The following is a 26,371-nucleotide window of genomic DNA, read 5'->3' on the forward strand; positions in this document are numbered from 1 at the left end:
GCCGAACTAGCAATCCTCAACAACTTTTTAAAGAATCAGCCGAACTAGCAATCCTCAACAACTTTTTAATTTTACACCAGGAGCTAAAGGTCTGTTACAGGAAATCAGATCCACAGCTATCAGCTGTACAAGGGTTCATACACCACTAGTTGGCAGTGTTGTGCATATGTTGTACATGAATTGTCAGCTAGTAAGTGTCAAATTGAACATGTTCATTAAAATTAGCTTCTGCTAATTATTCCATGATATAAGCGGTTTTAAAGTTGCGGTCCTAAATATTTTTCATAAGCGCTTTAGAAATTGCGGAGCTGATTTTTGGATTAGTGCAGCCCACCACTGGCTTCATTAATGTAGTTGTAATGTGTTGTGGTTCAACAACAAAAACACACAAAATGATACAAGTTGACTACAAAACTTAAACTAACAACCAAAAAGACACACATCAAAACGTCAACAAAAACAGAACAACAACAGGTTTTCATCAGGTCTGGTTCTGTTCTGGATCTGTCTCCTACAGCAGAGGTTCTCAAACTGGGGTCCCAGGACCCCCAGGGGTCCGCGAGCTGTGTCTTGGGGTCCTCAAAATTTTTCAATAAATTGTTAATTTGGTTTTTATTTTAAAAAATGTCTATGGGGAATAATGCACTACAGTAAAACAAACATACAAAACCAAACAAAAAAAATCACCATGGCATTTAGGGGTTCAAATAACAGTAAATTATTTTGAATTAACATCATGGTGTTTATGAGGGGGCTCCATGGAATTTTTTTTTCACCATTGTAAGCGGTCCCTAGAACCAAAAAGATTCAGAACCCCTGTCCTAAAGAACTCGTCCAACCACAGTCCACCTGCGTTGTGCTGTCCAACTGTCCCTGTGATGTTTGACCAACACACAGCTGGACTCTGTGGCCTGTTTCAGAACCAAACCAGGAGGATCAGATTCAGAGTCTCAGCTCAGGTGTGTAGGTTTGGATTCCAGGCTCACCTGCTCTCCAATGATGACGGGCTGGATTCCATAAAACGGTCTCATGGCCATGGAGGGGACAATGGGGGCCCCGTCCTCAGCAGGTTTGGGGGCGATGCAGATTCCTCCTGTCTCTGAGGAAAAATAAGTTGAACAAAATTAACCTTAAATTAGTAAAACTTTAAACACGATTAACAGAGTTACAGATGAACAAATTAAAAGGTAAATATCTGTGCAGTTAAAGCTGATAAAAGTAAAAGATGTTAAACCTGATCCAAATAAGTTTGAAGATAAACAGTTAAGATTGTAATGAGTTTAAATCTTAGCTTCTACACAGCTCTCTGCTGTAATTATCTTTATTTCCAATATTTCTTGAAGGTTTTCTGGTTTCCAGATTCGAGTGCAGCTGGCAGAGAGTTTAAAAACAACAACTCTCCATGTCGTGATTGTCGAGGAATTAGGTCAGAGTCTCAGTGATCCTCCTCGCCTTGTCCAGGAGGGTTTGGGGGGGTTAAGTGTGTGCAGGATTTGATCCTGATTCATTTTCCACAGAGCTGCAGATGTCCAGCTGCTAATCGGTCAAATTAGGGTTTAATCTTCAGTAAAGAGAGAATCAGACGGACTTGCAGTCGGATCAAGAATTAGAACCTCAAACAGAGGCAAATTGTCCTCAAAGAGCAAAAAACCTGCAACTGGATTTAACAAACTGTCCACAGAGACCCAAAACCTGGATCCCCACAGAGGATTTAACAAACCTCAAAGTGCTAAAGCCCAACAAAATCTCCCTGCTTCCAGAAGATTGAAACCATGTTACTGAGTGGAGTTTTTGTGTCTCTGGTTGTTTTGATCCTCACACAGAAGAATGAACTTTGACTGCAGAAGAAATCAAATGAAACAGTTTGTTTTTTGTTTCATTTATATGAAATCCACTGCAAAACAAACATTACAGTAAGTCAATGTGATTTCAGCTTAAATTCATTTAACATTAACAAGTCAAAAAGATTCTCCATCTGAAGCAAATGAAACTGTATAAAAGGCTTAGAACTCCATGTCTTCTGTGTTGTTTTTTTCTTGCTTGTAGAAAGTAACTTAACCAGCGGTGGGCAGTACTAATTCAAAATTTTGTTGCACAATTTCTAAAGCATATATGCTCAAAAAACTTAGCAGAATTAAACAAAGCACAAACCTGTCTACTTTCATCAGAAAACATTCCAGTGACACCATGAGACATGTTAGCAGCACAATACTGCCAACTACTGTAATGATAATTTCCATTCACAGATTGGCACGTCATCGCAGTTTGGGGAGGTGATTTGTTGAAACAAAGTTTTGAGTCGTGGTGTTAAAAACAAAATAGCTGTGGATTTCCAGTACTGCTGCTTCTTGGTCATTTTCTTATGTTTATGGTAGGGCTGCAGTAAGAAAATATGCAGATATATTAGTAATTTTAAGCTGTTTATTGTAAAACTGAAGTGATGCATTCTGGGTAGCCTACAGGATGAACAGGAACTCGTTAATTTCAAAATACGAGCGTGAATTTATTCTGTTTTGTGTGAGCTTCAATTCAACGTTAGACAGTGGGTTGGTAAAGATGCAGTGGGACATAAATTATAATTCCTCCCTCTATTTTCCCAAAGCTCATAAAGGTTTATAAACAACGATATTGATGGCTGGATAGTGCCCTAATTCAGTGATTCCCAACCAGGGGTACGTGTACTCTTTGCGGTACGCGAGTATATTACAGGTGGGGTACGTGGAACAATTTCCCAGGTGTGTAAAAAATAAATGAAAATAGGACTGAGATTTGTAGGGCCCTGTGATTTGGGCAATGCAGAAAATGTAAACGGAATCAAGAAATTGGTCACATGTTGGTGTGTCTCACCTGTCTGCCACCAGGTGTCCACCAGTGGGCAGCGTCCCTCCCCCACCACACTGTGGAACCAGTGCCATGCCTCATGGTTTATTGGCTCCCCCACTATGAAGACAAAAAAAAAAGATTGACACAAAGCAACCCCCATGAAGCCATCATGCTACACTGACGCACAGATTTTCACACATTGTGATGTCTGGAACAGTTTCTGTTGAAGATCGTTAAGAAAATGCTGCACAACAAAAACTCTGAGCTACCCAACAGACAAAGAGTCAAATCAGTCGACCTTAATAAACAAACTGAAAAACCCAACAATAATAGATTTATCAACACATTGCATTTTTCTGTCTTTTATGATGATAATAAAGATGATAAATGAGGATTTGGTTAAATACAGTAATTAAAACTTGTTTTTAGGTTGTTTCATCAGCTTCTAAAGACAGAGTTTTGGGTTTGGGTTTTCTTTGCCACCTCAAAGATAAAAAAATCTTTGTCTTCTTTCAGCTATTTCCTTTAGAGGTCACCTCAGAGACCATTGGACTCATCTCCTGTCTCTTTTACTATTACAGCATCTGTCTTTATGTCCTCCTTCATTACGTCCACAAATCTTCACTGAGGTCTTCACCTGCTTCCTGACAGCGCCGTCTCTAACATCATTTATCCAACATGGCCACTATCTCCTTACTACATGGTTAAACCTGCTCAACATGGCCTTTCTGTCAGGTGACATGCTCCAGTGTGTGTGCCTCCTGAGGCGGGGACACTGCACTCAAAATACAGAGAAAGTTTATTAAACACAAGCCTGCTTCCCAGGACAGACAAAACATCAGCTTAGCTGGCATAGGTCATCAAAAAAACTCAGGAACTGCAACAAGGTGATTCACAAAAATACTTGAAAGGCTACTCATGACAGGACCCAACAAGAGACAATGCACCGACAGTAAGACAGACACAGAACAGATACACAAAGGACTGATTAGAAGAAGTGGAAACACTTGGGGAGATGAGAGAGCAGCGCAATGGGCCTCATGCAAGAACCGTTCGTACGCACAGATTTGTTCTTAAGTTGTGCGTACGAGTGATTTAGGAGAATTTGTGACATTCACCAATGTTTTCATATTCTAAGATTTTTTTCAGATCTGAACAAAATTCAGGAGTGGTCCAGACCTGTCGTATATTTTACCAGCAGTCAGTCTGCTGTTATCCAGACGGGTTTTCTTCACTAATAACTTTATATTTCATTAGTTTGAAGATATTTAGAGTTTAAAGTAAATCACACTCCATAATTATGTTGACAATAGGCTATTCTGCTTGAATTAGAGTTATAATTTTATGTAGACTAACAACATAAACTGTTTAAATTAAAATGAATTGGCTATTAATTTTGTTGTATAGCACTACATTTTTAATATGAAGTTAATTGAAGTTTTGAGACATTTTAAAATGTTTTTTTTCTGAAACACATCTGTCTGGTGACGAGAACAGAAGTTCAATAACAAAACATCGCTCGGGTTTAGACCGGGGTGGCGGGGTGGGGGTGGGGGGGTCCTCCCAATCACACCTCTCCAGGTCCATTATCGTGCTCTCCAGCACCCCCTCCAAGGACTCCAGAAAGGGTGGGTAATCTGAACTGCTTTTAGCCTCATAGGCACAAACAGTCAGGACCCGTCCCCCCACCTGTAAGCGGAGGGAGGCTACCCTCTCGGTCACCAGGGTGAACCCCAACGTACAGGTGCCAAGATGGGGGCCAATAAGTCACCCACTCACCCACTCCTGCTCGGTGTCTCTCAGCATGGACAACTCCAGAGTGGAAGAGTGTCCAACCCCTCTGGAGGAGACTGTTCGAACACTGCCTGATACACATTGCACCTGACCCCTACGACCCCTACGGCCCCTACTACAGGTGGTGAGCCCATGGGAAGGGCTCCTCTTTGGTTGTTCCTGCCGGGCTCCATGGGTAAGAACCCGACCACCAGGTGCTTGCCAATGTGCCCCACCTCCAGGCCTGGCTCCAGAGTGGGGCCCCGGTGACCGGCATCCAGGCGAGGGAACACTAGATCCATTAGTTGTATCCATCATAGGGGTCTTTGGGCTGGACTTTGTCTGATCCCTCACCTAGGACCTGTTTGCCTTGGGTGACCCTGCTGGGGGCACGAAGCCCCCGACAACATAGCTCCTAGGATCACTGGGACATTCAAACCTCTCCACCACGATAAGGTGGCAGCCCAGGGAGAGGGCTGTCACCTTATGGTGATAACTAGAAATTAACATAATATTTTATGCTAATTAATACAGATAATTTTATTGTTCAAAATATTAGATTTTCTAATCTCTTTGTTAAAACTTGACAATTACAGTAAAAAATAAAAACAGGGACATTTGAAGTTGTTTTTAAGTTTTAGTGGTCAAATTAAAAACACAGTACTTTTGTGCAATTATTGGCACCATGAAGCAGATGATGTGGATGTAATTACCTCCATGTGATTTTCACAATTATGTTGCAATTTTAAACTATTTTTAAAACATTTTACTGGTGAAATCAATGAATATTTGCTTTTTTTGTGTGTTCAACTACATATGAAGCAGATGAGATGTGGGTTCATGCATGCTGATGACACCCTGCTGGTACAATTACTCTTAAACCCATAGAACCAAAGTTCAGCTTCATGGTTTGCGGTTTATGATGTCAAATGTTTGGTTCTCATGTCCCACCTGATCCGAGCATCCTAAGAGATGACCGGTCGTACTTCTTCACCCAACTCTCATCGTACTTCAGCAGCAAACGCAGAGCCGTGGGAGCACCATAGAACTGGTTTATCCTTAGGCGTTCAACCATCTCCCAGTACCTGCCTGAACAACAAGACACAAGAAAGAACACGTTGTGCGTTTTAGGTGTCATGTGTAGAAATGTCTTTCCTTTTTGACATTGTAATACAAAATATCTTTGTGAGCTGTTCATACCCTGTAATGGGCCAGTAGGTTTTGGCATGTTGTATTGACCCAGTGACATCAGGTTTATTGTGATGAAGCTGTTCTTTTTGTTTCTCAATAGGTCTGAATGTTTTTGGCCAGGACACAGTCTGCTGTAATTATCACTGTGATTTTTATTTGGGCCCAGTACAGAACCCAGAATGAAGTCATTGTCTTTTAAGATAACATCTGTATGTTAAACAGTATACACACCATTACAACTGCCTAGACACACACACCTTGAGCTGAACAGGTTCTGTGTTCTGTGTCCTGTTTGTTCCAATAAATAAACCCAGATGACCGTCTACAAAGCAACTTTATTCTTTAAATCACACATTTCTGTTCCTTGTTAAATAAATATTTTCTGCAACAACATAACTTTCTGAACTCTGCACCTTCTGCACCGAGAATCCAAACCCAAGCATGCCAAGACCACATCCCAAAGAGTTAACAGGTAAAACAGGTAACATCACCTGCTGAGGAAGGGGGGATACCATTTGAACCAATCAGAGCTCAAATGAAGCAGAAAAAGCAAGTAGTGGCTTCATCTCTTCAACTGCAGGTGATAAACTTAACAACATTACTAAGTAACTGAATGATAAACAGACATCAGAGAAGCTGACAGCTCTTCCTCTGAGCATCCAACTGCTTCCTGCCTCAGGTCAGACACTCCTGAGACACCAAATAAAACATAAACAATTCTTCTTTTTACCTGGATTTCCTGCACTATAAAAAACTTTTTGTTTTGTCTCATTAGCTTCATGTGTTCAAATTTACCCTTTTCAAACTGGAACACATTTAAATGAAAATGTAACAGAAGCAATAAAGAAATAAGCAAAGTAAAATCAACATGTTTGATCTAAAACCTGACTCCAGTTCAGTTTGAGTTTCTGATGATCAATGAAACAAAACTTCCTCCAGCTGAACACAAACAAAACTGAAGTTATTGTCTTTGGAGCTAAAGAGGGACAGTCAACGCACAGCTTCAGCTGCTACAGCTAAAAACCAGCAGTCAGGCCTGAAATCTGGGTGTAGTGATGAACTCTGACCTGAACCTTCAGAGCCACATGAAGACAGTTAAAACGTGAGCCTCAAACCACCTGAAGAACATTTCCAGGATTAGAAAGTTAATGTCTCAGCAAGATCTAGATAAACTTATCCATGTGTTTATCTTTAGTCGCAGTGATCCCTGTAACAGTGTCTGCCTGAACATCCATCAGACAGCAGCAGCTGATCCAGAACACTTCTGCTCGCATTTTGACCAAAACCAGGAGGACAGAGCACATCAGCCCAAAGTCCTTACACCAACTCCCTGTAACTCAGAGAGAAGACTTTAAAATACTGTTATTAGTTTAGAAATAACTTAACGGCTCTTAGCACCACAATAATACAATAAAAATATGCTGTTGTTGTATCAACCTTCCAGACTTCTCAGGTCTTCTGGTTCTGGTCTGCTCTGCATCCCCAGAACCAGAACCAAACATGGAGAAGCAGCATTCAGCTTTTATGCACCGCAAATCTGGAACAAATTCCCAGAAAACTGTAAAAAAACTGAAACTCTGATCCTTTAAATCAAGACTGAAAACCCACCTGTTTAGTGTTACTTATAAAACATTATAAATGAAAGATTAATCAACATTTTGATGTGTAACAATATCACCTGACAAACTGGAATGATTCACTTGTTAACTGTATTTGAAGATTTTGTATTTTTTGTGTTTTTGTGCTGAAAAACACTTTGAGCTGCCTTGTTGCTGAAATGTCCCTTATAAATAAACTTGACTGATTGATTGAAAACAAAACGAAACAACAAGGTTTCTAAAGAGATTTTCAGGTTTAACATCTACAGAGATGTCAACCATATCAAGAGATGGTGCCAGGTCCTATGGGTCTGATGGTAACCCTGTCCAGACTCCTCTGGGTTCTATCTGAGTCAGACCATGACACATCAGAAACCTGGATTCAACATCTTTGTTGGAAGAAATAAATCAATAAGAAAATGGGACTGTTGTCAACAACAAGCCCTAAAAGTCCAGTTCTGTGACAGTCTGGGGTGGTTCTGAGTTTGGATCAAAGTTCTGTGATGGTTCTGAGCAGAACCTGGGTTTTGTGATGTAAAACCACTTTCTGCTTACATTTCAAAGACTAAAGAAGAAGAGGGGACAGATTCTGGACTTGTCTGCCTGCTGTCCTGACCCTGTACTGTCGGACCACCTTAAGAGAAAACAAGACCTGCAACTCTTCCTTGCTTGATCTTCTCATCATCAGAACCTCTGTAGATGTGGGGAAAATAACTGAATGTTCCAAAGTAGGAAGAACCTGGAACTGGACTGTGTTACAGCCTGAAAGGGTTTGAACATGTTTAAACTGTTTGACAGGAAATAAATCCCAGAGAAAAAACACTGAAGGTTTTCAAAAGTCACTTTTATTGTAGTTCACCAACAACACAAAACGGTTGCAGGTGTTTTGCTGGTGAAACACATCTTTTATTAACTCACTGCAGCTGAACTAAAGTCAACAACAAAGAAGTATTTCTGGTTTAGTAAAAACTCAGAAATAGTTAACCTTGTCTTTAGAGAAACTGGAGTTTTATGAACCATAAAGAGAAGTAAATTAAACTCAGGGTCTGCCCCTAGGGTAACAGTCTCCTCACATTTAAAAATCCCAACAAATATATAACATCCATCCAGAGGCAAGAAGGGAAGAAAAATGTAAAACTCTTAAAGTCCGTCTGTCCGTACAGTTTCTTCCTCTTATCCAGGGTCAGGTCTTGGGGGCAGCAGCCTCAGCAGAGACCCAGACTTCCCTCTCTCCAGACACTTGGACCAGCTCCTCTGGGGGAATCCCAAGGTGTTCCCAGCTGAGAAACATAGTCCCTCCAGCGTGTCCTGGGTCTTCCTCTGGGTCTCCTCCCAGTGGGACGTGTCCAGAACACCTCACCAGGGAGGAGTCCAGGAGGCATCCTGACCAGATGAACCACCTCAACTGGCTCCTCTGGACGTGGAGGAGCAGCGGCTCTACTCTGAGTCCCTCCTGGATGACTGAGCTTCTCAGCCTATCTCTAAGGGAGAGCCCAGCCACCCTGCAGAGGAAACTCATTTCAGCTGCTTGGATCTGTCAACTCCTTCTTTCCGTCACTACCCAAAGCTCCTGACCATAGATGAGGGTAGGAACGTAGCGCGTAACGTACAGTGCCTGCAGCACCATTCTTCCTGTTGATTTCCCGCTCCATTCTTCACTCATTCGTGAGCAAGACCCCGAGATATTTAAACTCCTCCACTTGGGGCAGGACCTCCTCCCTGACCTGGAGAAGACAGCCTTCCCTTTTCTGGCTCAAGACCATAGTCTTGGATTTGGAGGCACTGATCCTCATCCCGGCCGCYTCACACTCGGCTGCGAACCGCTTCATGAGAGCTGGAGATCAGGATCTGATGAAGCCAATAGGACCAAGTCATCTGCAAAAAGCGGATCCTAATGTCACCAAAACGGATCCCCTCAACACCTTGGCTGTTCCTAGAAATTCTGTCCATAAAAGTTATGAACAGAATCGGTGACAAAGGTCAACCTTGGTGGAGTCCAACTCTCACCGGAAACAAGTCTGACTTACTACCGGCAATGTGGACCAAGCTCTGGCACCAATCGTACAGGGACCTTACAGCCCGTATCAGTGGGCCTGGTACCCCATACTCCCGGAGTACCCCCCACAGGAGTCCCCATGGGACACGGTCAAACGCCTTCTCCAAGTCCACAAAACACATGTAGACTGGTTGAGCAAACTCCAGAACCCTGCTGAGGGTGTAGAGTTGATCCGTTGTTCCACAAGCAGGACAAAAACCACAACTGAATCTGAGATTTGACTATCCGACAGATCCTCCTCTCCAGGACCCCTGAATAGACCTTACCAGGGAGGCTCAGAAGTGTGATCCCCCTATAGTTGGAACACACTCTGCGGTCCGGTCTGCCAATCCGGAGGAACTTTCCATCTCAATGGTAAGATACTATTATTTATTTTCCCTCAGTCAGCCTTTCTGGTACTAAAAACTCAGTTTCTCCTAAATTAACACAGATTATAAACTCAGAGTTTGTTAAACCTCTATTCTGGAGTTTTCCAGCAGATGTGTGAACTCTCTCTCTGTATCACAGTAGTGTCTGTAGGTGAACCACAGGTGTACTGTAGGTGTCTGTTTGGGTCACACTCACCTGGGTTTGGATACACAGGTGTGCTCTCAAACAGAACAGTTGTGGCACCATTACACAATGGGCCATACACCACATAGCTGTGTCCAGTTATCCAACCAATGTCAGCGACACAGCCGAACACGTCGCCTTCCCGATAATCAAACACATACTGAAAACAACAACAGCCATCACAAAAACAAGAATAACACCAACCATAATAACTTAAACAACACACAATCGAACCGAGTCTACTGGACTATCAGGTGTGAATATGATGTGTTATTTGAGTCTTTGTTTGCCTGTATTAACAAAAAGGTGTTTTGCTGTTGGAAGCAAAATGGCTTCAACTATAGAACACAAGTCCAGCTGTCTGTTTATTTATTTTATTTTAGTCTTTACCTTTAACATATTGTTCAATTTCCTTTAACTTTATGCATAACTTCTGAGACATAGAGAAGTACCTGATGAGTCATGGAGGAGTAGAGCAGATAACCAGCCTGGGTGTGGACAAGTCCTTTAGGTTTTCCTGTGCTGCCAGATGTGTAGAGCAGGAAAAGAAGATCTTCACTGTTCAGAGGCTCTGGGGGACAAACAGCAGGCTCAGAGGACATCACCTGGAGGACAACCAGGAGGATGTTACTGTTAGAAGTACCAGAACATTTGTTCAAACATTGGGTATGCATTGACAATCTATGGATCACTAATAAGAAGAGAGAAGACCAGAAGCGTGTAGTTGAGGCTATAAGTGTCTACTACTAGACTGTCTCTAGCATAAGTTTGTAAGTCCCACCCATCCATGTAAACCAGTGGGATATTTTCCTGATATGATTGTGGCTTTTAATTTGCTTCTGATTGTTCAAATATAAATGTTTAGTTTAATCAGTTATTTTTATTTTAAGACAGAGAATGAAGAAAGTTCTGCCTGGAGTAACCTCTCTATTGTGGACATGTCTCCCAATCATTTCTACTGTTTCACAGATGGATCCCTCCTGTTAGGGCCAGCAGGTGCAGGGGTGCTGATTTTGCACAACCATAGTGAGCGAGATTATAAATACCCACCTGGGGTCAGATTTATAAAGGATTGCGTGGAAACATACTAAAAATGAACGTACGGCCAAAAGGCGGAAATGGCGTATGCCAAAAAAAATTCAGATTTATAAAACGGTACGTACGCATGTTTCTGCGCATTTTTCCTTTATAAATTACAGCCGCACGTCAGAGTTTGTGCACGATGTCCCTCCTCAGGTTCTACCCTCTACACGCCCACACTCAACCATAAACAGTCAATGTAAAGTACCTCATGAATGTTAAGATGTATTTAAATCAGTCAGCTAATCAGTGATTGGTTCAGACACACTCCTTCATGTTTCTGGAGGAGGACAGGTGCTGACTGACAGCTGCTCACCTGAGTAGAATGTAACTGACACAGATTTTCCCTCATTTTGTTGGTTTACAGATGTTTAGAGTAATCTAATGTTTTTTAACAAAAACTCAACTTCAAATTAATTTTCTCTCAGAGCCTGCAGGACGATAAAAACAATAAATAAAATAAAATAAGTCAGATAAAGTTCACAGCTCTTCTCCCCTCTCCTCGCCCTCTCTGCTCTATTATCACCCCCCCACACACACATTCCCACAGCCACCCCACCCCTGCGCGCCACAAATACAGTTTTTAAAAAGTGAACTTTTTATAACATTCACACTGGTGAGGGTGGGCGCGTCCTGCGCGTGTACCCAAAGCGTGACTTTTGCTGTCGTTCTGTTGAAATGTCTGTTGTCGGGGAGGGGTCTGTGTGTCAGGGAGGGGTCTGTGGGTCAGGGAGGGGTCTGTGGGTCAGGGTCATCTGAGGAGGAAGCAGATGAATGGATGCTTGAACTTAAGTTTTTTTTATTTCAAAGGTCCTTATGGCTCAGCAGCAGAAGCATAAATAATGATGTTAAGAAAGCTGATGATAAAGCTGAATAAAAATCCAAGTCTGATTCTGAAGGTAAATTAAATATCTGACAGTGATCATTACACAGTGTGGCTCTAATTCTTCACTTCACCATCTGTGTCTCAGTTTCTTGTCTCCAAAATGAGCGTACGCATGGGTCAGAGCTGTGAGGCTCTGCACATTTTCAGATCAAGTTTGGATTTTATAAACCACAACCTTGGCGTGAAAAGTGGCGTACGCAAGTTTCTGGGCTCATATTGTGCGTACGCCAGTTTTATAAATCTGACACCAGAGCCTGTTGTAGGTACCTCTTTTTTTAGATAGACAAGAAAGAAGAAGAAAGAAAGGAAAAAAGAAGGAAAGGAAAGAAAAGTTACAATGTAATGGAAAAAAATGAAAGAAAGAATTGATGATATGTGAGATATACATCAAGAAAACAACACAATCCATCCAACATCTGTCTGCACACCTGCAAAGAATTAAGGTTACAAAACTTAGCAAAAGCATACAGATATACATTCAGACAGATAAACAAACACCCACCTGTATATACCTGATGATCATTCAGAACCCCTCGGATCTGAACACTTGTCTGCGTGCGGTTGTGAGCAAGCATAAATTTACAGGATTTCTCCAACAGAATGTATAATAGTGACTGTGGGGGAGTCTCAGAGCCAACCCCCAAGGCACGAGGCAGACATAATGGGAGGCCAGAGCCAACGACCCCAGGAGGAACCCCAAGCATTGGACCCCTGGGTACACATTCGCGAGGAGAGCCGCACATCCACCCCCAGGTCAAACCATAGGGGAGACCCAGGAGAACCCCACCAGCGACCACACGCAGCAGCCCCACAGCGGCCCGCAGCGACGAGCACGCAGGCCCCCGCCACCCCCCCCACGCTAGGGCAAGCACGGGCATAGGCACAGACAGCCCGGCCCCCAGGGCCCCCCCCAAGCCGAGACCCTACAGGGCCAGAGGACCCAAGCCCCGACAGGCAACCACCAGGCCGAGCCAGCACACACCCGAGCACCCAGCCCCAGCCCCCAAGAGCCATCCCCGTGCCGGCGGGCAAGGCACCCCCACCAGAGGGCGGTATGGGATGGGGGCAACAAACGAACCAGGCGAGGGGTAAGTCCACATCCCAGCCTGACACATACCCACGCATACACAAACACAATCATACAATCCCACCCTCGTCCTCACACCCACTCATTCAAAGACATACAATATAGACGCCACACTCCATTCACACTCCCAATACACACTCTATACCCCCCAGGTCCAGGGTATGCCCCCGCCCCCCGCAGAGGGCGGCCCACACCCGAACCCAGGAGGTAAACCCATTTGTCCTGGGGTGGAGAGGAGCAGACGGCCAAGTCCCGGCCTGGACCGCGCCGACCCGACCAGCCACCCCCGCCCCAGCAAGGTCACACCCCGACTATCCCCCAACCACCGCCAACGGCCAGGGGTACAGCCCCAGCCGACACCTGCCGGAGCCCGGCGACCACTCCGGCCAGCGGGCCGACCACACCAACCAGGAGCCACATCCCCAGAGTGCATGCAGCTCCAGAGAAGCCAGAGTGCAAGCCCGCCCCCGTGCCCCCAAGCTTCCAGTCCACATCAGTCCAGGCCCCCACCCGGTGGTGTGTCCCCACCAAGGTCCCACCCCCAGACGTCAGTCGGGAAACGGGGGAGTGAGAAATAAATAAATAAATAAAAGAAGACCCCGACACACACACACCCTCCCTCAAATGTGCTATTGACGTTGTTCTATAGTGTAGTTAAAAGGACAGGAAGAAGGGCCAGAGGCTGGGGGGATGCCAGTTTTCCCCCCACCCCAACCCCTAAGTGTCTACGTGCAGCTATTGGGGAAGGGCACAGATATCGGTGGTCATAGAGTGCCCCCCCCAACTCCCACCAAGCTGTCAGCGATGAGCTGATATTGATGCTTTTGTAGGTACTTCAACAACAGTCTGTAGGACTGCCCTACAGGCCTGGATTAGATGTCAACACTCAATCCTCTGGAGGGAGCTGACGGACTGTAGACAGGCACGGGAACTGATTAACAGCCCAAATCTAAGGTTTGGGAAAGCGCTCATCTCCCTGTCAAAGAAAACTCTAATTACACTGGTTGGAGTCCTAACTGGGCACAATCTGCTCAACAGCTACAAAATGGCGATGAGACTCCATGACAATGGTCTGTGTGATGCCTGTGGCATTGAACTACAGACCTCTTTACTCTACTTAGGCCACTGCCTGGCTCTGAACACTCTAAGGAAAATAATTCTTGGAGACCCCTTTATGGATCCTGAGAAGCTCAGAACACTGAGTGTTTCTAACCTGGTGTCCTTCATCCGAGGGTCGAGAAGGTTTGAATAAGACCAGTGTCTTTTTGGGGAGAGCAATGAGCCCACTCATATGGGTTCTTTCTCCATCCCCACTCACCAAACCAAACCTATTCATTTATTTTATGTGTAAAGAAAAGTGTCACATTACACTGTGATTGACAGCCTGTTAGCATGTTGGGAGGGTTGTGTAGGTGGGACTTTTTATTGACGGTGCAGTCCTAAGTTCTGAATGGCTCTGGCTCTAAAAATACAACATGCCAGCTCTCAAAAAACCCACTGATATTTTGGCTTTAATTCTGGACAAGAGACAGCAGTGCCACTTCATCTACCTTTATTAATGTTGATGGCATTGATTAATGATCAAGAGTGTTGGTAAGTTAATAATCAACGGGACTGGAAATGAATTGATCAGGTGTGTTACTGTGATGTTGATCATGTGACCCACCTCCTCCAGAGGAACGTCCAGCTCCCTCATCACTACAGGATTTTCAGTCCGCTGGGAGACAAAGACATGTTGGACAGATGAACAGGTTTTCACTGCAGCATCCACTGTAGCTTTGAGCTCGATGAGTCGGCCTCCTCTCACACCTTGATTACAGGTAATAACAGCTTTGCACTGAGCTGTAATATAACACACGGAGGACAGTGGGTTGGATCTCACAGGGATGATGTAGTGTTCAGAAGCTGCAACAAAAAGTGATGTCCCTCAAGGACTCAAAATTGGTTCTTTTCTTTTTGTTTCACCGTAAGCCCAATCACACACAGTAATAACATTAACGTACAATTTTAATTAATAAATTAAATTATTACATATGTTTATAATTTTACTTTGACTACATTTCTTTACCTTCTATTATGAACCAAACAGAAAAGAACATTCAGAAAATGACTTGAATGAAGGCGAATCAAGAAGAACTGAACTTCAGTGTTCCTCCGGTCACTCCAGAAACCTGCAGTTTGATTGTTTGACTTCCAGACCAGTTTAGGTATTTGGACTGTGGACCCAGTAACAATGCAATAAAGCTGTTGGGACACTTGGTGATAAAATCACACTTGATCACTAAACAAACATCTTAAAGTTTCTGCAGAGGGAAGCAGATCCACTGAGGGATTGGTTTTTGATCAGACCGTTCACTAGAACTGAATCTGAGGATGTTATTGATAAAGTCCAGTAATGGATATCAGGGTTCAGCATGTTTTTAACAGGACTGATTTTTAAACAGAAATTTATCTTCACTTCACTCCATTTCTCCCTAAAATGTCTTAATATATTGATTCCTTCATACCTGAGATATAATACATATTCTAGCCACGGCAGCTACACCCCGTCAGTGTTTCTATCACTGTTTACAGGATTTTTTTCCCTTTATGGACTTCATTCATCAGATAACCTGTTACTTTAACACTGCACAGTTTAACTAATTTAAACCCAAACTTAATAAAGAAAATAATACATTCTGATATATATTAGATGATAGACTCTCAAAAGTCTTTACATAATTTGTTTCTCAAACCCAAGAGAGTAAAAATACATAAGGAACAGCACATGTTTCTCATGAAAGGGCTAAATGATTTGCAGGTAAAACAAGACATTTTAACAATAGTGTACAACTCATCCAGCCAGTTCTTACATTTAGTATCTCTTCATGGTTTAACTTTCTTATAGAAAAGAACAAGAAATAACTCAACAAAGTCATCAAACAGGCAGATAAACTTATTAATATCCTTCAAATGCATCTCACAGAACTTTACAGTTGTGCGGTTCAAAGGAGAGCAAACTGTATCCCCGAGGACCCTTTACACCCCCTCATCAGTCATTTCAACCTGCACCTTCAGGTAAACATTTTATAGTAGCCCTGGCCAAGAAAAAAAGACTTAAAAAACTCTTATTCCCACCGCAATCAACCTTTTCAGTAAAGGAAATAAGTTTAAGATTTGCAGATGGTTATAGGTTATGATTTTATGAGTAGGTAGACTTTTTGGTATTTTATAATTGTATGATTTTATATTTATAGAGTTTATATGATTTTGGGCAGCACGATGGAGATTTTAATAACTTGTCAACCAAATCACACATCCTAACTGACACATATTCTGCCACACCGCCCACTGCTGCTGTCCTAACATTTTGAAACATAAGATTACAAACTGTTAAAAATGAACCATTTGGGACATTTTTCTTTCCTAAATCTGTTGTTTTGTGTTGAATTCAAAGCTTTGTGTTTGTTTGCATCGAGCAGTAGAGCACCTGGAGTCATTGCTTCTGGCTGCCTGCTGCCTGGTTGATGAACGAAACGTGAGAACCTGGAGAATGACTCACAATCCTGGATGCGTCCTGCCAGTGCCTCAGAGCTGAATCCAGCAAACACCACAGTGTGCACAGCACCAATTCGAGCACATGCCAACATGGCAGCCACAGCCAGTGGTGACACAGGCATGTAGATGGCCACTCTGTCTCCTTTGTGAATCCCATGGCTCTTCAGGGTGTTGGCCAGTCGGCAGGTGGTCTCCAGCAGCTCTCTGATGGATGAACATGATGACGGGCAGGAGTCAGTTTATACCAAATTATAACAGGAATTTATGAGCAACCAGTGGCTCAGTTGGTAAAGATGATGCCTTTCAGCAAAAAGGTTGCTGGATCAAATCCCGGCCCAGGGGCCTTTCTGGGTAGTTTGCGTGTTCTCTCTGTGCATGTGTGGGTTTTCTCCGGGTACTCCAGCTTCCTCCCACAGACCAAAAACATGACTGTTATGTTAATTGATAACTCTAAATTGTTTCTAGGTGTGAGTGAGAGAGTGAATGGTTGTTTGTCTCTATGTGGTACTGGGATGGACTGGAGACCTGTCCAGGGTGTACCCCGCCCCTCACTGTGACTGCTGGATATGGGCACCAGTGATCCAGAAAGAAGAAGTGGGTATAGATCAGTGGTGGGCATTCCTGGTTCTTGAGGTCCGCAGCCCTGCATGTTTAGTTTCTCTGCTCCAACACACCTGATTTGAATGAATGTGTAATAATCAGGCTTCTGTAGAACTGGGAAGAGGTAATTCAACGTGAATCAGCTGTGTTGGAGCAGGGAAACAAGAAAACGAGCAGGGCTGCGGCCCTCGAGGACCAGGATTGGCCACTCCTGGTATGGATAATGGATGGATAACAAGAATTTAACATTGTGATATTATAAACTGAAGAGATAAACTACAGTCAGGCTGAGATAAGATGATCTGATATGTTAGTGGAAAGAGTTAGAATGTGTTCCTTTTACTGTATATTTTAACACGGACGGAGCCATTTTATTTGCACACAAAGCATTCTGGGTAAATGATGACGTGGATAGGTCCTCGGTGCGAGGCTGCTAGCGAGCTATATCCACCCTGAAGGTTAATCTTGGACAATATCTGATGATCGACTCTTTTAAATGAAACCAGAGAGCGTTGACAGAGAGGAGAAGGTAGAAATGACTCAGCCTGGAACTGAAAATATGGATGGAGGACAACAGAGCTGCTTCATGGAAGAACAACCTCAGATTAGCCTGTTAGCCTTTGTGCTAGCACTGACACTATATTGCCTTATTTGTATTAGCTCGGTGCTAGCGCGACAAACAAGCTAACCTGTTGTCCTCCATCCATATTTTCAGTTCCAGGCTGAGTCATTTCTACCTTCTCCTCTCTGTCAACGCTCTCTGGTTTCATTTAAAAGAGTCGATCATCAGATATTGTCCAAGATTAACCTTCAGGGTGGATATAGCTCGCTAGCAGCCTCGCACCGAGGACCTATCCACGTCATCATTTACCCAGAATGCTTTGTGTGGAAATAAAATGGCYCCATCYGTGTWAWAWWWTWKTWWAMWWTYWKTWKWWWAAWWAWTTACAAAACTAAACAGCCTACAGTATTTTTACAGTCTTTATTTTACAGTTAAAACATATGTTTATTAAATAAAGTCTAATGTTACAACTAATCATGGATCCCTTTAAGCCCTAACAGACTCTGGGCACAGTTAAGCTTCAGTTTTGTTGTTTCAAATCTTTCTTTTTGGTCCTGTTTTGTTTTTCTCTGTGAACAGTATCCTCCTTTATGCAGATTATTTGTGTCTACATACACACATGCATGCACACACGCACACACACACACACACACATCATTGCTTAGTGTCAAAAACTTGAGGGAAACTACTATCATCAACAACAAGACGCACATAGACATTTCTGCTCTCCAAAACACGTCTCACTAAATCTGGACCTTTACAGGAAAGCCAACACTCCTTTTCATAGCAAGGAAAACCTGATAATGATTAATGAGTGCATGGTTTTAGTTTCACCAGCAGGAACTCTATTGTGGAGCACAGAACTTCTTACAAATGGAGCTGACTGTCTTCTAACTCTGCACTTACACATTAAAACAGTACCACTGGGCCTCATGCAAGAACGTTTTTGTATTTATGTCCTAAATTTCTCTTACTTTTGTTCGTATGAAGGGTTCGTACGAACATACCTCATCAGACTCAACAAACTCTTCTATCTTCAGGAAAAGTGTGTAAATGAGCAGCATAAACATCATGAATGCACCTGTTTGTATTCAGATGTTCAAGAAGAGGAGATTAGCATAATTACCACCCCCAAAACACCATATAAGGCTGTGTTTCCTGCCCCACATACCAGGAAGTGTCCATTCATAAATGACATCACAAAGTAAAAAGAAGAACTTCACAAGTTCAGAGACTGAAGTCCTGCTCTCAGAGATCCAGAAAAGAAAACCTGTCATTTTTAGCAGGTCAGCTGTGGAATTAAAGGAGCTGCTGAAGACAAGGAATGAACTGATGCTGTTAATGTTGTGTCTCCTGTGGATCGTACAGTCACAGAAATAAAAATCTAAGTCACATTCATCTCTCTCTGTAGTCCTGCTCCAGTTTTCTTTTGGTCAAATATTTTTAATTCAAGTGTAAACATCTGTGTTAAATAATTTTCATTTATTCAAAAGAAGAGCCACAGCCCAGACCGATGTGCCAGTCGTGCACCGTCTCCCCCGCCCACACATGCAAGTGGTGTCAGATGTGGTTCTGAAGAATCAAGAAAACTTTTTAAAATATCTCCAAAATCTATCTGACACTTTGGAGAACACAGCAGACAGTCTTGCAGCTGATGTGCTAAATGAATCTGAACAAAATAAAAATTGATTAAAAATAATCTAATCTATGTCTGAATAAAGCTGTTGATCATGTTCACTTCCTGTTGACCTCATTTTATACACAAACAAATTAAACTTTAATTAATGCAGAATTTAAGTTGGTTTGTAGTTTGATATCTTCATATTAACACTGCAGTGTTATAACAGCATTAAAAGACTATTTAATCTATTTTAACCAATTTATATCAGTCTACATTATTACATTCAAAATTATAATTCAATTCAAACAGAATAATAGGGTGTGATATATTTTCAACTCTAAATGTCTTCAAACTAATGAAATATAAAGTTATTAGTGAAGAAAACCCGTCTGGATAACAGCAGACTGACTGCTGGTAAAATATACAACAGGTCTTGAGCACACATGAATTTTGTTTGTATCTGAAAAAAATCAGAATACGAAAACATTGGTGAATGYCACAAATTCTCCTAAATCACTCGTACGCACAACTGAAGGACAATGTTCAGAATCTGTGTTCATGCAGCAACAATAGTGCAACAGTTTTCTGAGCCTGAGAGAGAGTATGCCAGGAAAAATCACAGCTAAAGTGCAATATTTACTTTTAAGTTCATCCATTATCATTCACCCACTTTTTCCTTTCAGGGTCACTGCTGCCCATCCAGCAGTGACGGTGTGAGGGGTGGGGTACACCCTGGACAGGCTGCAAGCCCGTCACAGGTTTTTTTTTTTTTGGTCTGTGGGAGAAAACCCACGCATGCACGGAGAGAACATGCAAACTCTACAAAGAAAGGTCCCCAGCTGGGATTCAATCCAGCAACCTTCTTACTGAGAGACATCAGCTCGAACTAAGCCACGGTGCTGCCACCTTTTAGGTTCAATATTAAATCATTTTCATTATTATTATTCGCTTTGATATATTTTACAGTTTGGCTCATTGATTTTGAAGAAAAAACTCACAAAATAAGAAAACCTAAAGAAATGTGAACTTATTTCTTACTGTTACACAGTTCTTTGTTCATTTGGAGTTTGATTTGTTTAGTATTCATCATCATCATCATCATCATCATCATCATCATCATCATCACTTTATTTATATAGCACATTTAAAAACAAAAGTGTTGACCAAAGTGCTTCACAGACAAAATACAGTAAAACATACAATAAGCTAAAAACAAATAAAAGACACAAATTACAAATCCCTGAGGTAGCTCAAACTGAATTTAAATTAAAAGCCAGTGTAAAAAAGTGAGTTTTTAAGCCAGATTTAAAAGACTGAACAGACTCTGCAGTACTGATCTTAAGTTGTTCCAGAGTCTGAGGACCACCACAGTAAAAGCCTGTTCCCCTCTACACTTTAGTTTTACCTTTGGCTGCACTAAAAGCATCTGATTAGAAGATCTCAGTTCTCTGTTTGGGGTATAAAAGTGCAACAGGGCCAATAAATAACTGGGTGCCAGACCATTTAAAACTTTAAGTAAAATAATCTTAAAATCAATATGAAAGTGAACAGGCAGCCAGTGCAGGTCAGATAAAACAGGACTGATGTGGTCCTCCTTCTACAACCTGTTAAAAGACTCGCAGCAGCGTTCTGGACTAACTGCAGGTGATGGACAGATGACTGTTCCAAACCAACATATAAAGAGTTGCAACAGTCCAGTCTACATGTAATAAAAGCATGGAGAAGAGTTTCAAGGTCTTTGTGGGGAATGTAAGATTTTGCTTTGGCGATTAGACGGAGCTGATAAAAACTGGTTTTAACAACTAAAGATGTTTGTTTCTCAAACTTAAAAACACTCCAAGATCCTTGACCACAGATGAGCAGCAGGGAGCAAGTGGGCCAAGAAAACCAGGTAAACCATCAAGAGGAGGATAATTGTCAAATAAAATAACTTCAGTTTTGTCTTCATTCAAAGTCAGACAGTTCTGGGATAACCAGTCTTTGACGTCCTGGAGACAATTTAAAAGGGGCTGCAGAGAGGCAGAGACATTTCAATCAAAAGGATAATAAACTTGAATGTCATCATAAAAATGGAAAATTTTGTGCTTTTTAAAAAGTGATCCCAATGGCAGCATGTACAAACAAAAAAGAATAGGTCCTAAAATAGAACCTTGAGGTACACCACAGCAAATAGGAGCAGATGAAGAAGAGTATTACCCCATAGAAACGGAAAAAGACCTGTCTGCCAAATATGACCTGAACCATGTGAAAACTGAGCCTTGAAGACCAACAACATGTTCAAGTCTGGATAAAAGGATGCTGTGATCAACTGTATCAAAGGCAGCAGTTAAATTTAAAAGAACTAAAACAACAGGGCTACCTGAATCAACAGTTAAAAGAAGAGCGTTAAAAACCCTTAAAAGTGCTGTCTCAGCACTATGACGAGATTTAAAACCAGACTGAAACTCTTCACAAACACCATGAGAATCTAAAAAGGACTGAAGTCGAGTAAAAACAGACCTTTCTAAAATCTTAAACATGAAAGGTAATTTAGATATTGGCCTATAGTTAGAACATTGGGGTCCAGGTTTTTCTTTTTGATAATTGGCTGCAGTACAGCATGTTTAAAAGCTGCTCGAACACAGCCAGATAACAAAGACGAGTTCACACAATGTAAAATAAAAGGCCCAGTGATACGAAGAGTTTCTTTTAAAATACAAGGAGGGCGGATGGACATCATGAGGGGAATTAGAGGGTCGTAAGTTTGAAACTATTTCTTGAAGAGCAGATAAAGTCACAGGCTCAAAAAGCTGAAAAACAGCAGAAAACTTTGGAGGATCTGGCAGATTTAAGACAGGCTGAGAATAAAAAGTCTTTAAATCAGAAATCTTCCCAACAAAGAATTTCAAGAACTCATCACAAAGTTTAAAAGAAGCTTCCATGGAAACACTGATACAAGGATTAATAACAGAGTTAAAAATATTAAAAAGAACATGAGGTTTGTGACTATTTAGATTAATCATAGACATAAAAGCAGATTTTGCCATTTTCACAGCCCTCTGATACCTGGATAAACAAGTACTGATGAATGTTTTGTAGTATTTTATATTTGTATGTAAATAAATCTGTCATAAACTGGTTTGACATAGTTCAAATCTCAAAATGCAGACAGGAACAACCTTACGTTGAATCTTTAACAGGAAAACGTATTTAATTTAAAGACGCCGACGTGGCAGCAAAACAAAAAACAGAAATTGTGGAGATTAACAGAAGGACAGAGTCAAAAATGACACATTAGATGTACAATGCAGATCCAAACAACAAACCAACCTATGGGGAAGATAAAGACAATTAAATGATCCAGAATAACTAACTCCTGTGAAGGGATGACAAGGATCAGGTAGAAGTGGGCGGGGCAAGAGCAGAACCAGAGAAACAGAACCAAACACAGAGAACACAGGTGGGTAAAGTAAACACAGTCCTTACAAAATCCTTCCAATCATGAAAGAATACTGATCTATACCAAATAATACAGACAATGATATAAACAGATAGATATACTGTCCATATTTATTAGATTTTTAGTTCCTGTTAACAGATAAATGTTTAAACCAATTGTTTTTTATGAAGCTGTAACATAAAAATAAAGCAGATCATTTTAAAGTGACTGGTTGTTCAGATCTGATCTTTGTACCTGTAGGAGACCTTCACCTCAGAGCCAGGTTCATCCCTCTCCCAGATCAGGGCCACCCGCTCTGGATGGGTGCGCACGTGGACATCCAGGCAGTTCTCTGAGGCACAAACAGAAACAGCTCAGAACAAACAGATCAGTGATGAGCTTAAACGTTTGGTGAAATATGGTTGTTTGGATGTTTACTGGTTTTGCAGTAAAACAGGAAAATTACTTATTTGAAGAGGGTGAAAGGTCAAACATTATCTGAGATAATCAGATTAAACAAAAAGAAAAACAAATATCTAAAATCAGAACAGTCAAACACACAAATAGCTGCTGAGGAAATATTTAGAGTTATTCAGAAAAATCCAGATTTTTTTTTACAAAAGAAATCAGCAAAATAATGTACCTGTCAATAGAAATCTAACAATTTATTGACAAATTTTTATCTTATTTTTCAGATAGATTATTTTTATGTCTAGATAAAACCCTTTAATCCTCCTGTCAGATATAATAGATTTATTTCTGATGAAATGTACAGAAAAATTTTGTTGTTTTTCCATTTGGGACTGATTTTAGATCTAATCTCATTACTTTCACTGACATAATTTTAGTACTATTTTCTGGGTGGTGTTTACACGTTGTCCTTGTGGGTTTTCTTTGGGTAAGTCCAGTTTCCTCCCACAGACTAAAACATGCATGTTGAGTATAATGGTAACTCTAAATTGTCCGTAAGAGTGAGTGAAAGTATCAGCTTTTGTCTCATTCATCTCTGTGTGTTCTTGTGATGGACTAGAGACACCAGGTTGGCACAAGTTCCTCACTAACCCAGAAAAGAAAAGCAAGTATAGAACATGAATGGAAGGATGACTGATTTCTATAGAGCCTCCATCCCATTTGTTGTTCCATGTTAGAAAAATACGGAGATTTCTTCAGTTCAGTAGATGTCAGCTTTACTCTCGCAGCAAGGAGGCCAGTCTGTGATACAGCATGCAGGCTGCTCACACAGTTGTCCAGTAGCTCAGCTACAGTATAAAAATAATCTGAATGGTTACAAAACAGGTTTTAAAACATGTCTATTGGAATCCTGATGGACAACAGGGAGCAGTGGTTTCAGCCATCAGCAGTCTCCCGATGTCTGCTGTGAAGTTTCTTTCAGCTGCCTTTGTGAGGTACAAGAAAACAGGCTTGTTTGTGCAGTGTGATCCCTTTCTGATTGGACTCTGTTGAGAGACAGTTTGTTTCCACCTTCCCCTTTGGATGTTTGACATGTTTCTTAATTTCTGGACTCAATTCTGATCAAACCATTTTTTCTTGGGCAGATATTTTCTCTCTTTTTTGGAATAATGACACTTTACAGCAAACAGAAAACATTTGTTGACTAAAGATGTTATTTTTAATTAGCATATATTTATTACTTTTCCAAAAGTTCACAACTCCACATTTGGAACCACTGGCCTATGAGTTACCAATCTACCATGGTCCTGGTATTGTTCATAACATTTGGATCTTCCGTCTGTCCATCAGTTTTCTTCCACTTATCAGGTCGTGGGGGGCAGAAGCAGGGAGATCCAGACTTCCCTCTCTCCAGCCACTTGGACCAGCTCCTCTGGGGGAACTCCAAGGTGTTCCCAGGCCAGCTGAGAAACATAGTCCCTCCAGTGTGTCCTGGATCTTCCTCTGGGTCTCCTCCCAGTGGGACGTGTCCAGAACACCTCACCAGGGAGGAGTCCAGGAGGCATCCTAACCAGATGAACCACCTCAACTGGGTCCTCTGGACGTGGAGGAGCAGCGGCTCTACTCTGAGTCCCTCCTGGATGACTGAGCTTCTCAGCCTATCTCTAAGGGAGAGCCCAGACACCCTGCGGAGGAAACTCATTTCAGCTRCTTGTATCYGYRATCTYGTTCTTTYGGTCACTACCCAAAGCTCGTGAACATAGATGAGGGTAGGAATGTAGATCGACCGGTAAATCGCTTCAGCATGGCAGATCGGTACAACACCCACATCACTGCAGACACAGCACCAATCCACCTATAAATCTACCACTCCATTCTTCCCTCATTTGTGAACAAGGCTCTGAGATACTTAAACTCCTCTACTTGGGGCAGAACCTCTTCCCCAATCCAGAGGAGGCACCCTGCCCTTTTCCAGCTCAAGACCATATCTCAGCACTGATCCTCATCCCGGCTACTTCACACTCAGTTGTGAACTGCTCCAGTGAGAGCTGGAGATCAGGATCTGATGAAGCCAATAGGACCACATCATCCTCAAAAAGCAGAGAAGTGATCCTAAGGTCACCAAAAAGGATCCCCTCAACACCTTGGCTGCTCCTAGAAATTCTGTCCGTAAAAGTTATGAACAGAAACGGTGACAAAGGGCAACCTTGGTGGAGTCCAACTCTCACCAACTTACTACCAACAATGTGGACCAAATTCTGACATCAGTCGTACAGGGACCTAATACCTTGTTTCAAAGGGCCTGGTACCCCATACTCGCAGAGTACCCCCCACAGAAGTCCCCAAGGGACATGGTTGAAGGCCTTCTCCAAGTCCACAAAACACATGTAGACTGGTTGGGCCAACTCCCATGCACCCTCCAGGACCCTGCTGAGGGTGTAGAGCTGGTCCAGTTTTCCACGACCAGGACCAAAACCACACTGCTCTTCCTGAATCCGAGATTCGACTATCCGACGGACCCTCCTCTCCAGGACCCCTGAATAGACCTTACCAGGGAGGCTCAGAAGTGTGATCCCCCTACAGTTGGAACACACTCTGATCCCTTTATCAACACTCAGTGTTTGTGAACTGGGGACACTAATTGTTGAAGCTCTGTAGATGATTTTTTTTTCATTCTTACTTGATGAACAACTTCAGCTGCTCAACAGTTCGGGGTCTCTTCATAAAGCTCCACACATTTTCATTGAGAGACGGGTCTGGACTGCTGGCAGGCCAGTCTAGTACCTGCACACTCTAACTCTGAAGCCACGCTGTTGCAACACGTGCAGACTGTGTCTTCATTGTCTTGCTGAAATCAGCTGGACGTCCCTGAAAAAGACGTGGCTTAGATTGAAGCGTATGCTGCTGCAAAACCAGCATTAATGGTGCCTTTACAGATGTGACAGTTACCCATGCCATGGGCACTAATACACCCCCATACCATCAGAGAGGCTGGTTAATACACCCCCATACCATCAGAGAGGCTGGTTAATACACCCCATACCATCAGAGACTAACTAATACACATCCATACCATCAGAGAGGCTGGTTAATACACCCCATACCATCAGAGACTAACTAATACACATCCATACCATCAGAGAGGCTGGTTAATACACCCCATACCATCAGAGACT

The 26,371-nt window shown here is 42.2% G+C and overlaps 1 protein-coding gene across 1 annotated transcript in view; it reads right to left on the minus strand.

Moving 5' to 3' along the window:
- acss1 (acyl-CoA synthetase short chain family member 1) overlaps nucleotides 1–26,371 on the minus strand; it is a gene marked incomplete at its 3' end in the record, with an annotated part of 45,596 nt that overhangs the window by 17,225 nt on the left and 2,000 nt on the right. Inside the window, 8 exon segments of the mRNA XM_014030410.1 lie at nucleotides 987–1,099; nucleotides 2,848–2,940; nucleotides 5,548–5,685; nucleotides 10,006–10,153; nucleotides 10,446–10,598; nucleotides 14,713–14,888; nucleotides 16,588–16,787; nucleotides 23,040–23,136. Coding sequence (XP_013885864.1) covers nucleotides 987–1,099; nucleotides 2,848–2,940; nucleotides 5,548–5,685; nucleotides 10,006–10,153; nucleotides 10,446–10,598; nucleotides 14,713–14,888; nucleotides 16,588–16,787; nucleotides 23,040–23,136 — 1,118 coding nt within the window.

Source organism: Austrofundulus limnaeus, unplaced genomic scaffold (genome assembly GCF_001266775.1).
Source record: "Austrofundulus limnaeus strain Quisiro unplaced genomic scaffold, Austrofundulus_limnaeus-1.0 Scaffold1056, whole genome shotgun sequence".
NCBI classification, from domain to species: Eukaryota; Metazoa; Chordata; class Actinopteri; order Cyprinodontiformes; family Rivulidae; genus Austrofundulus; species Austrofundulus limnaeus.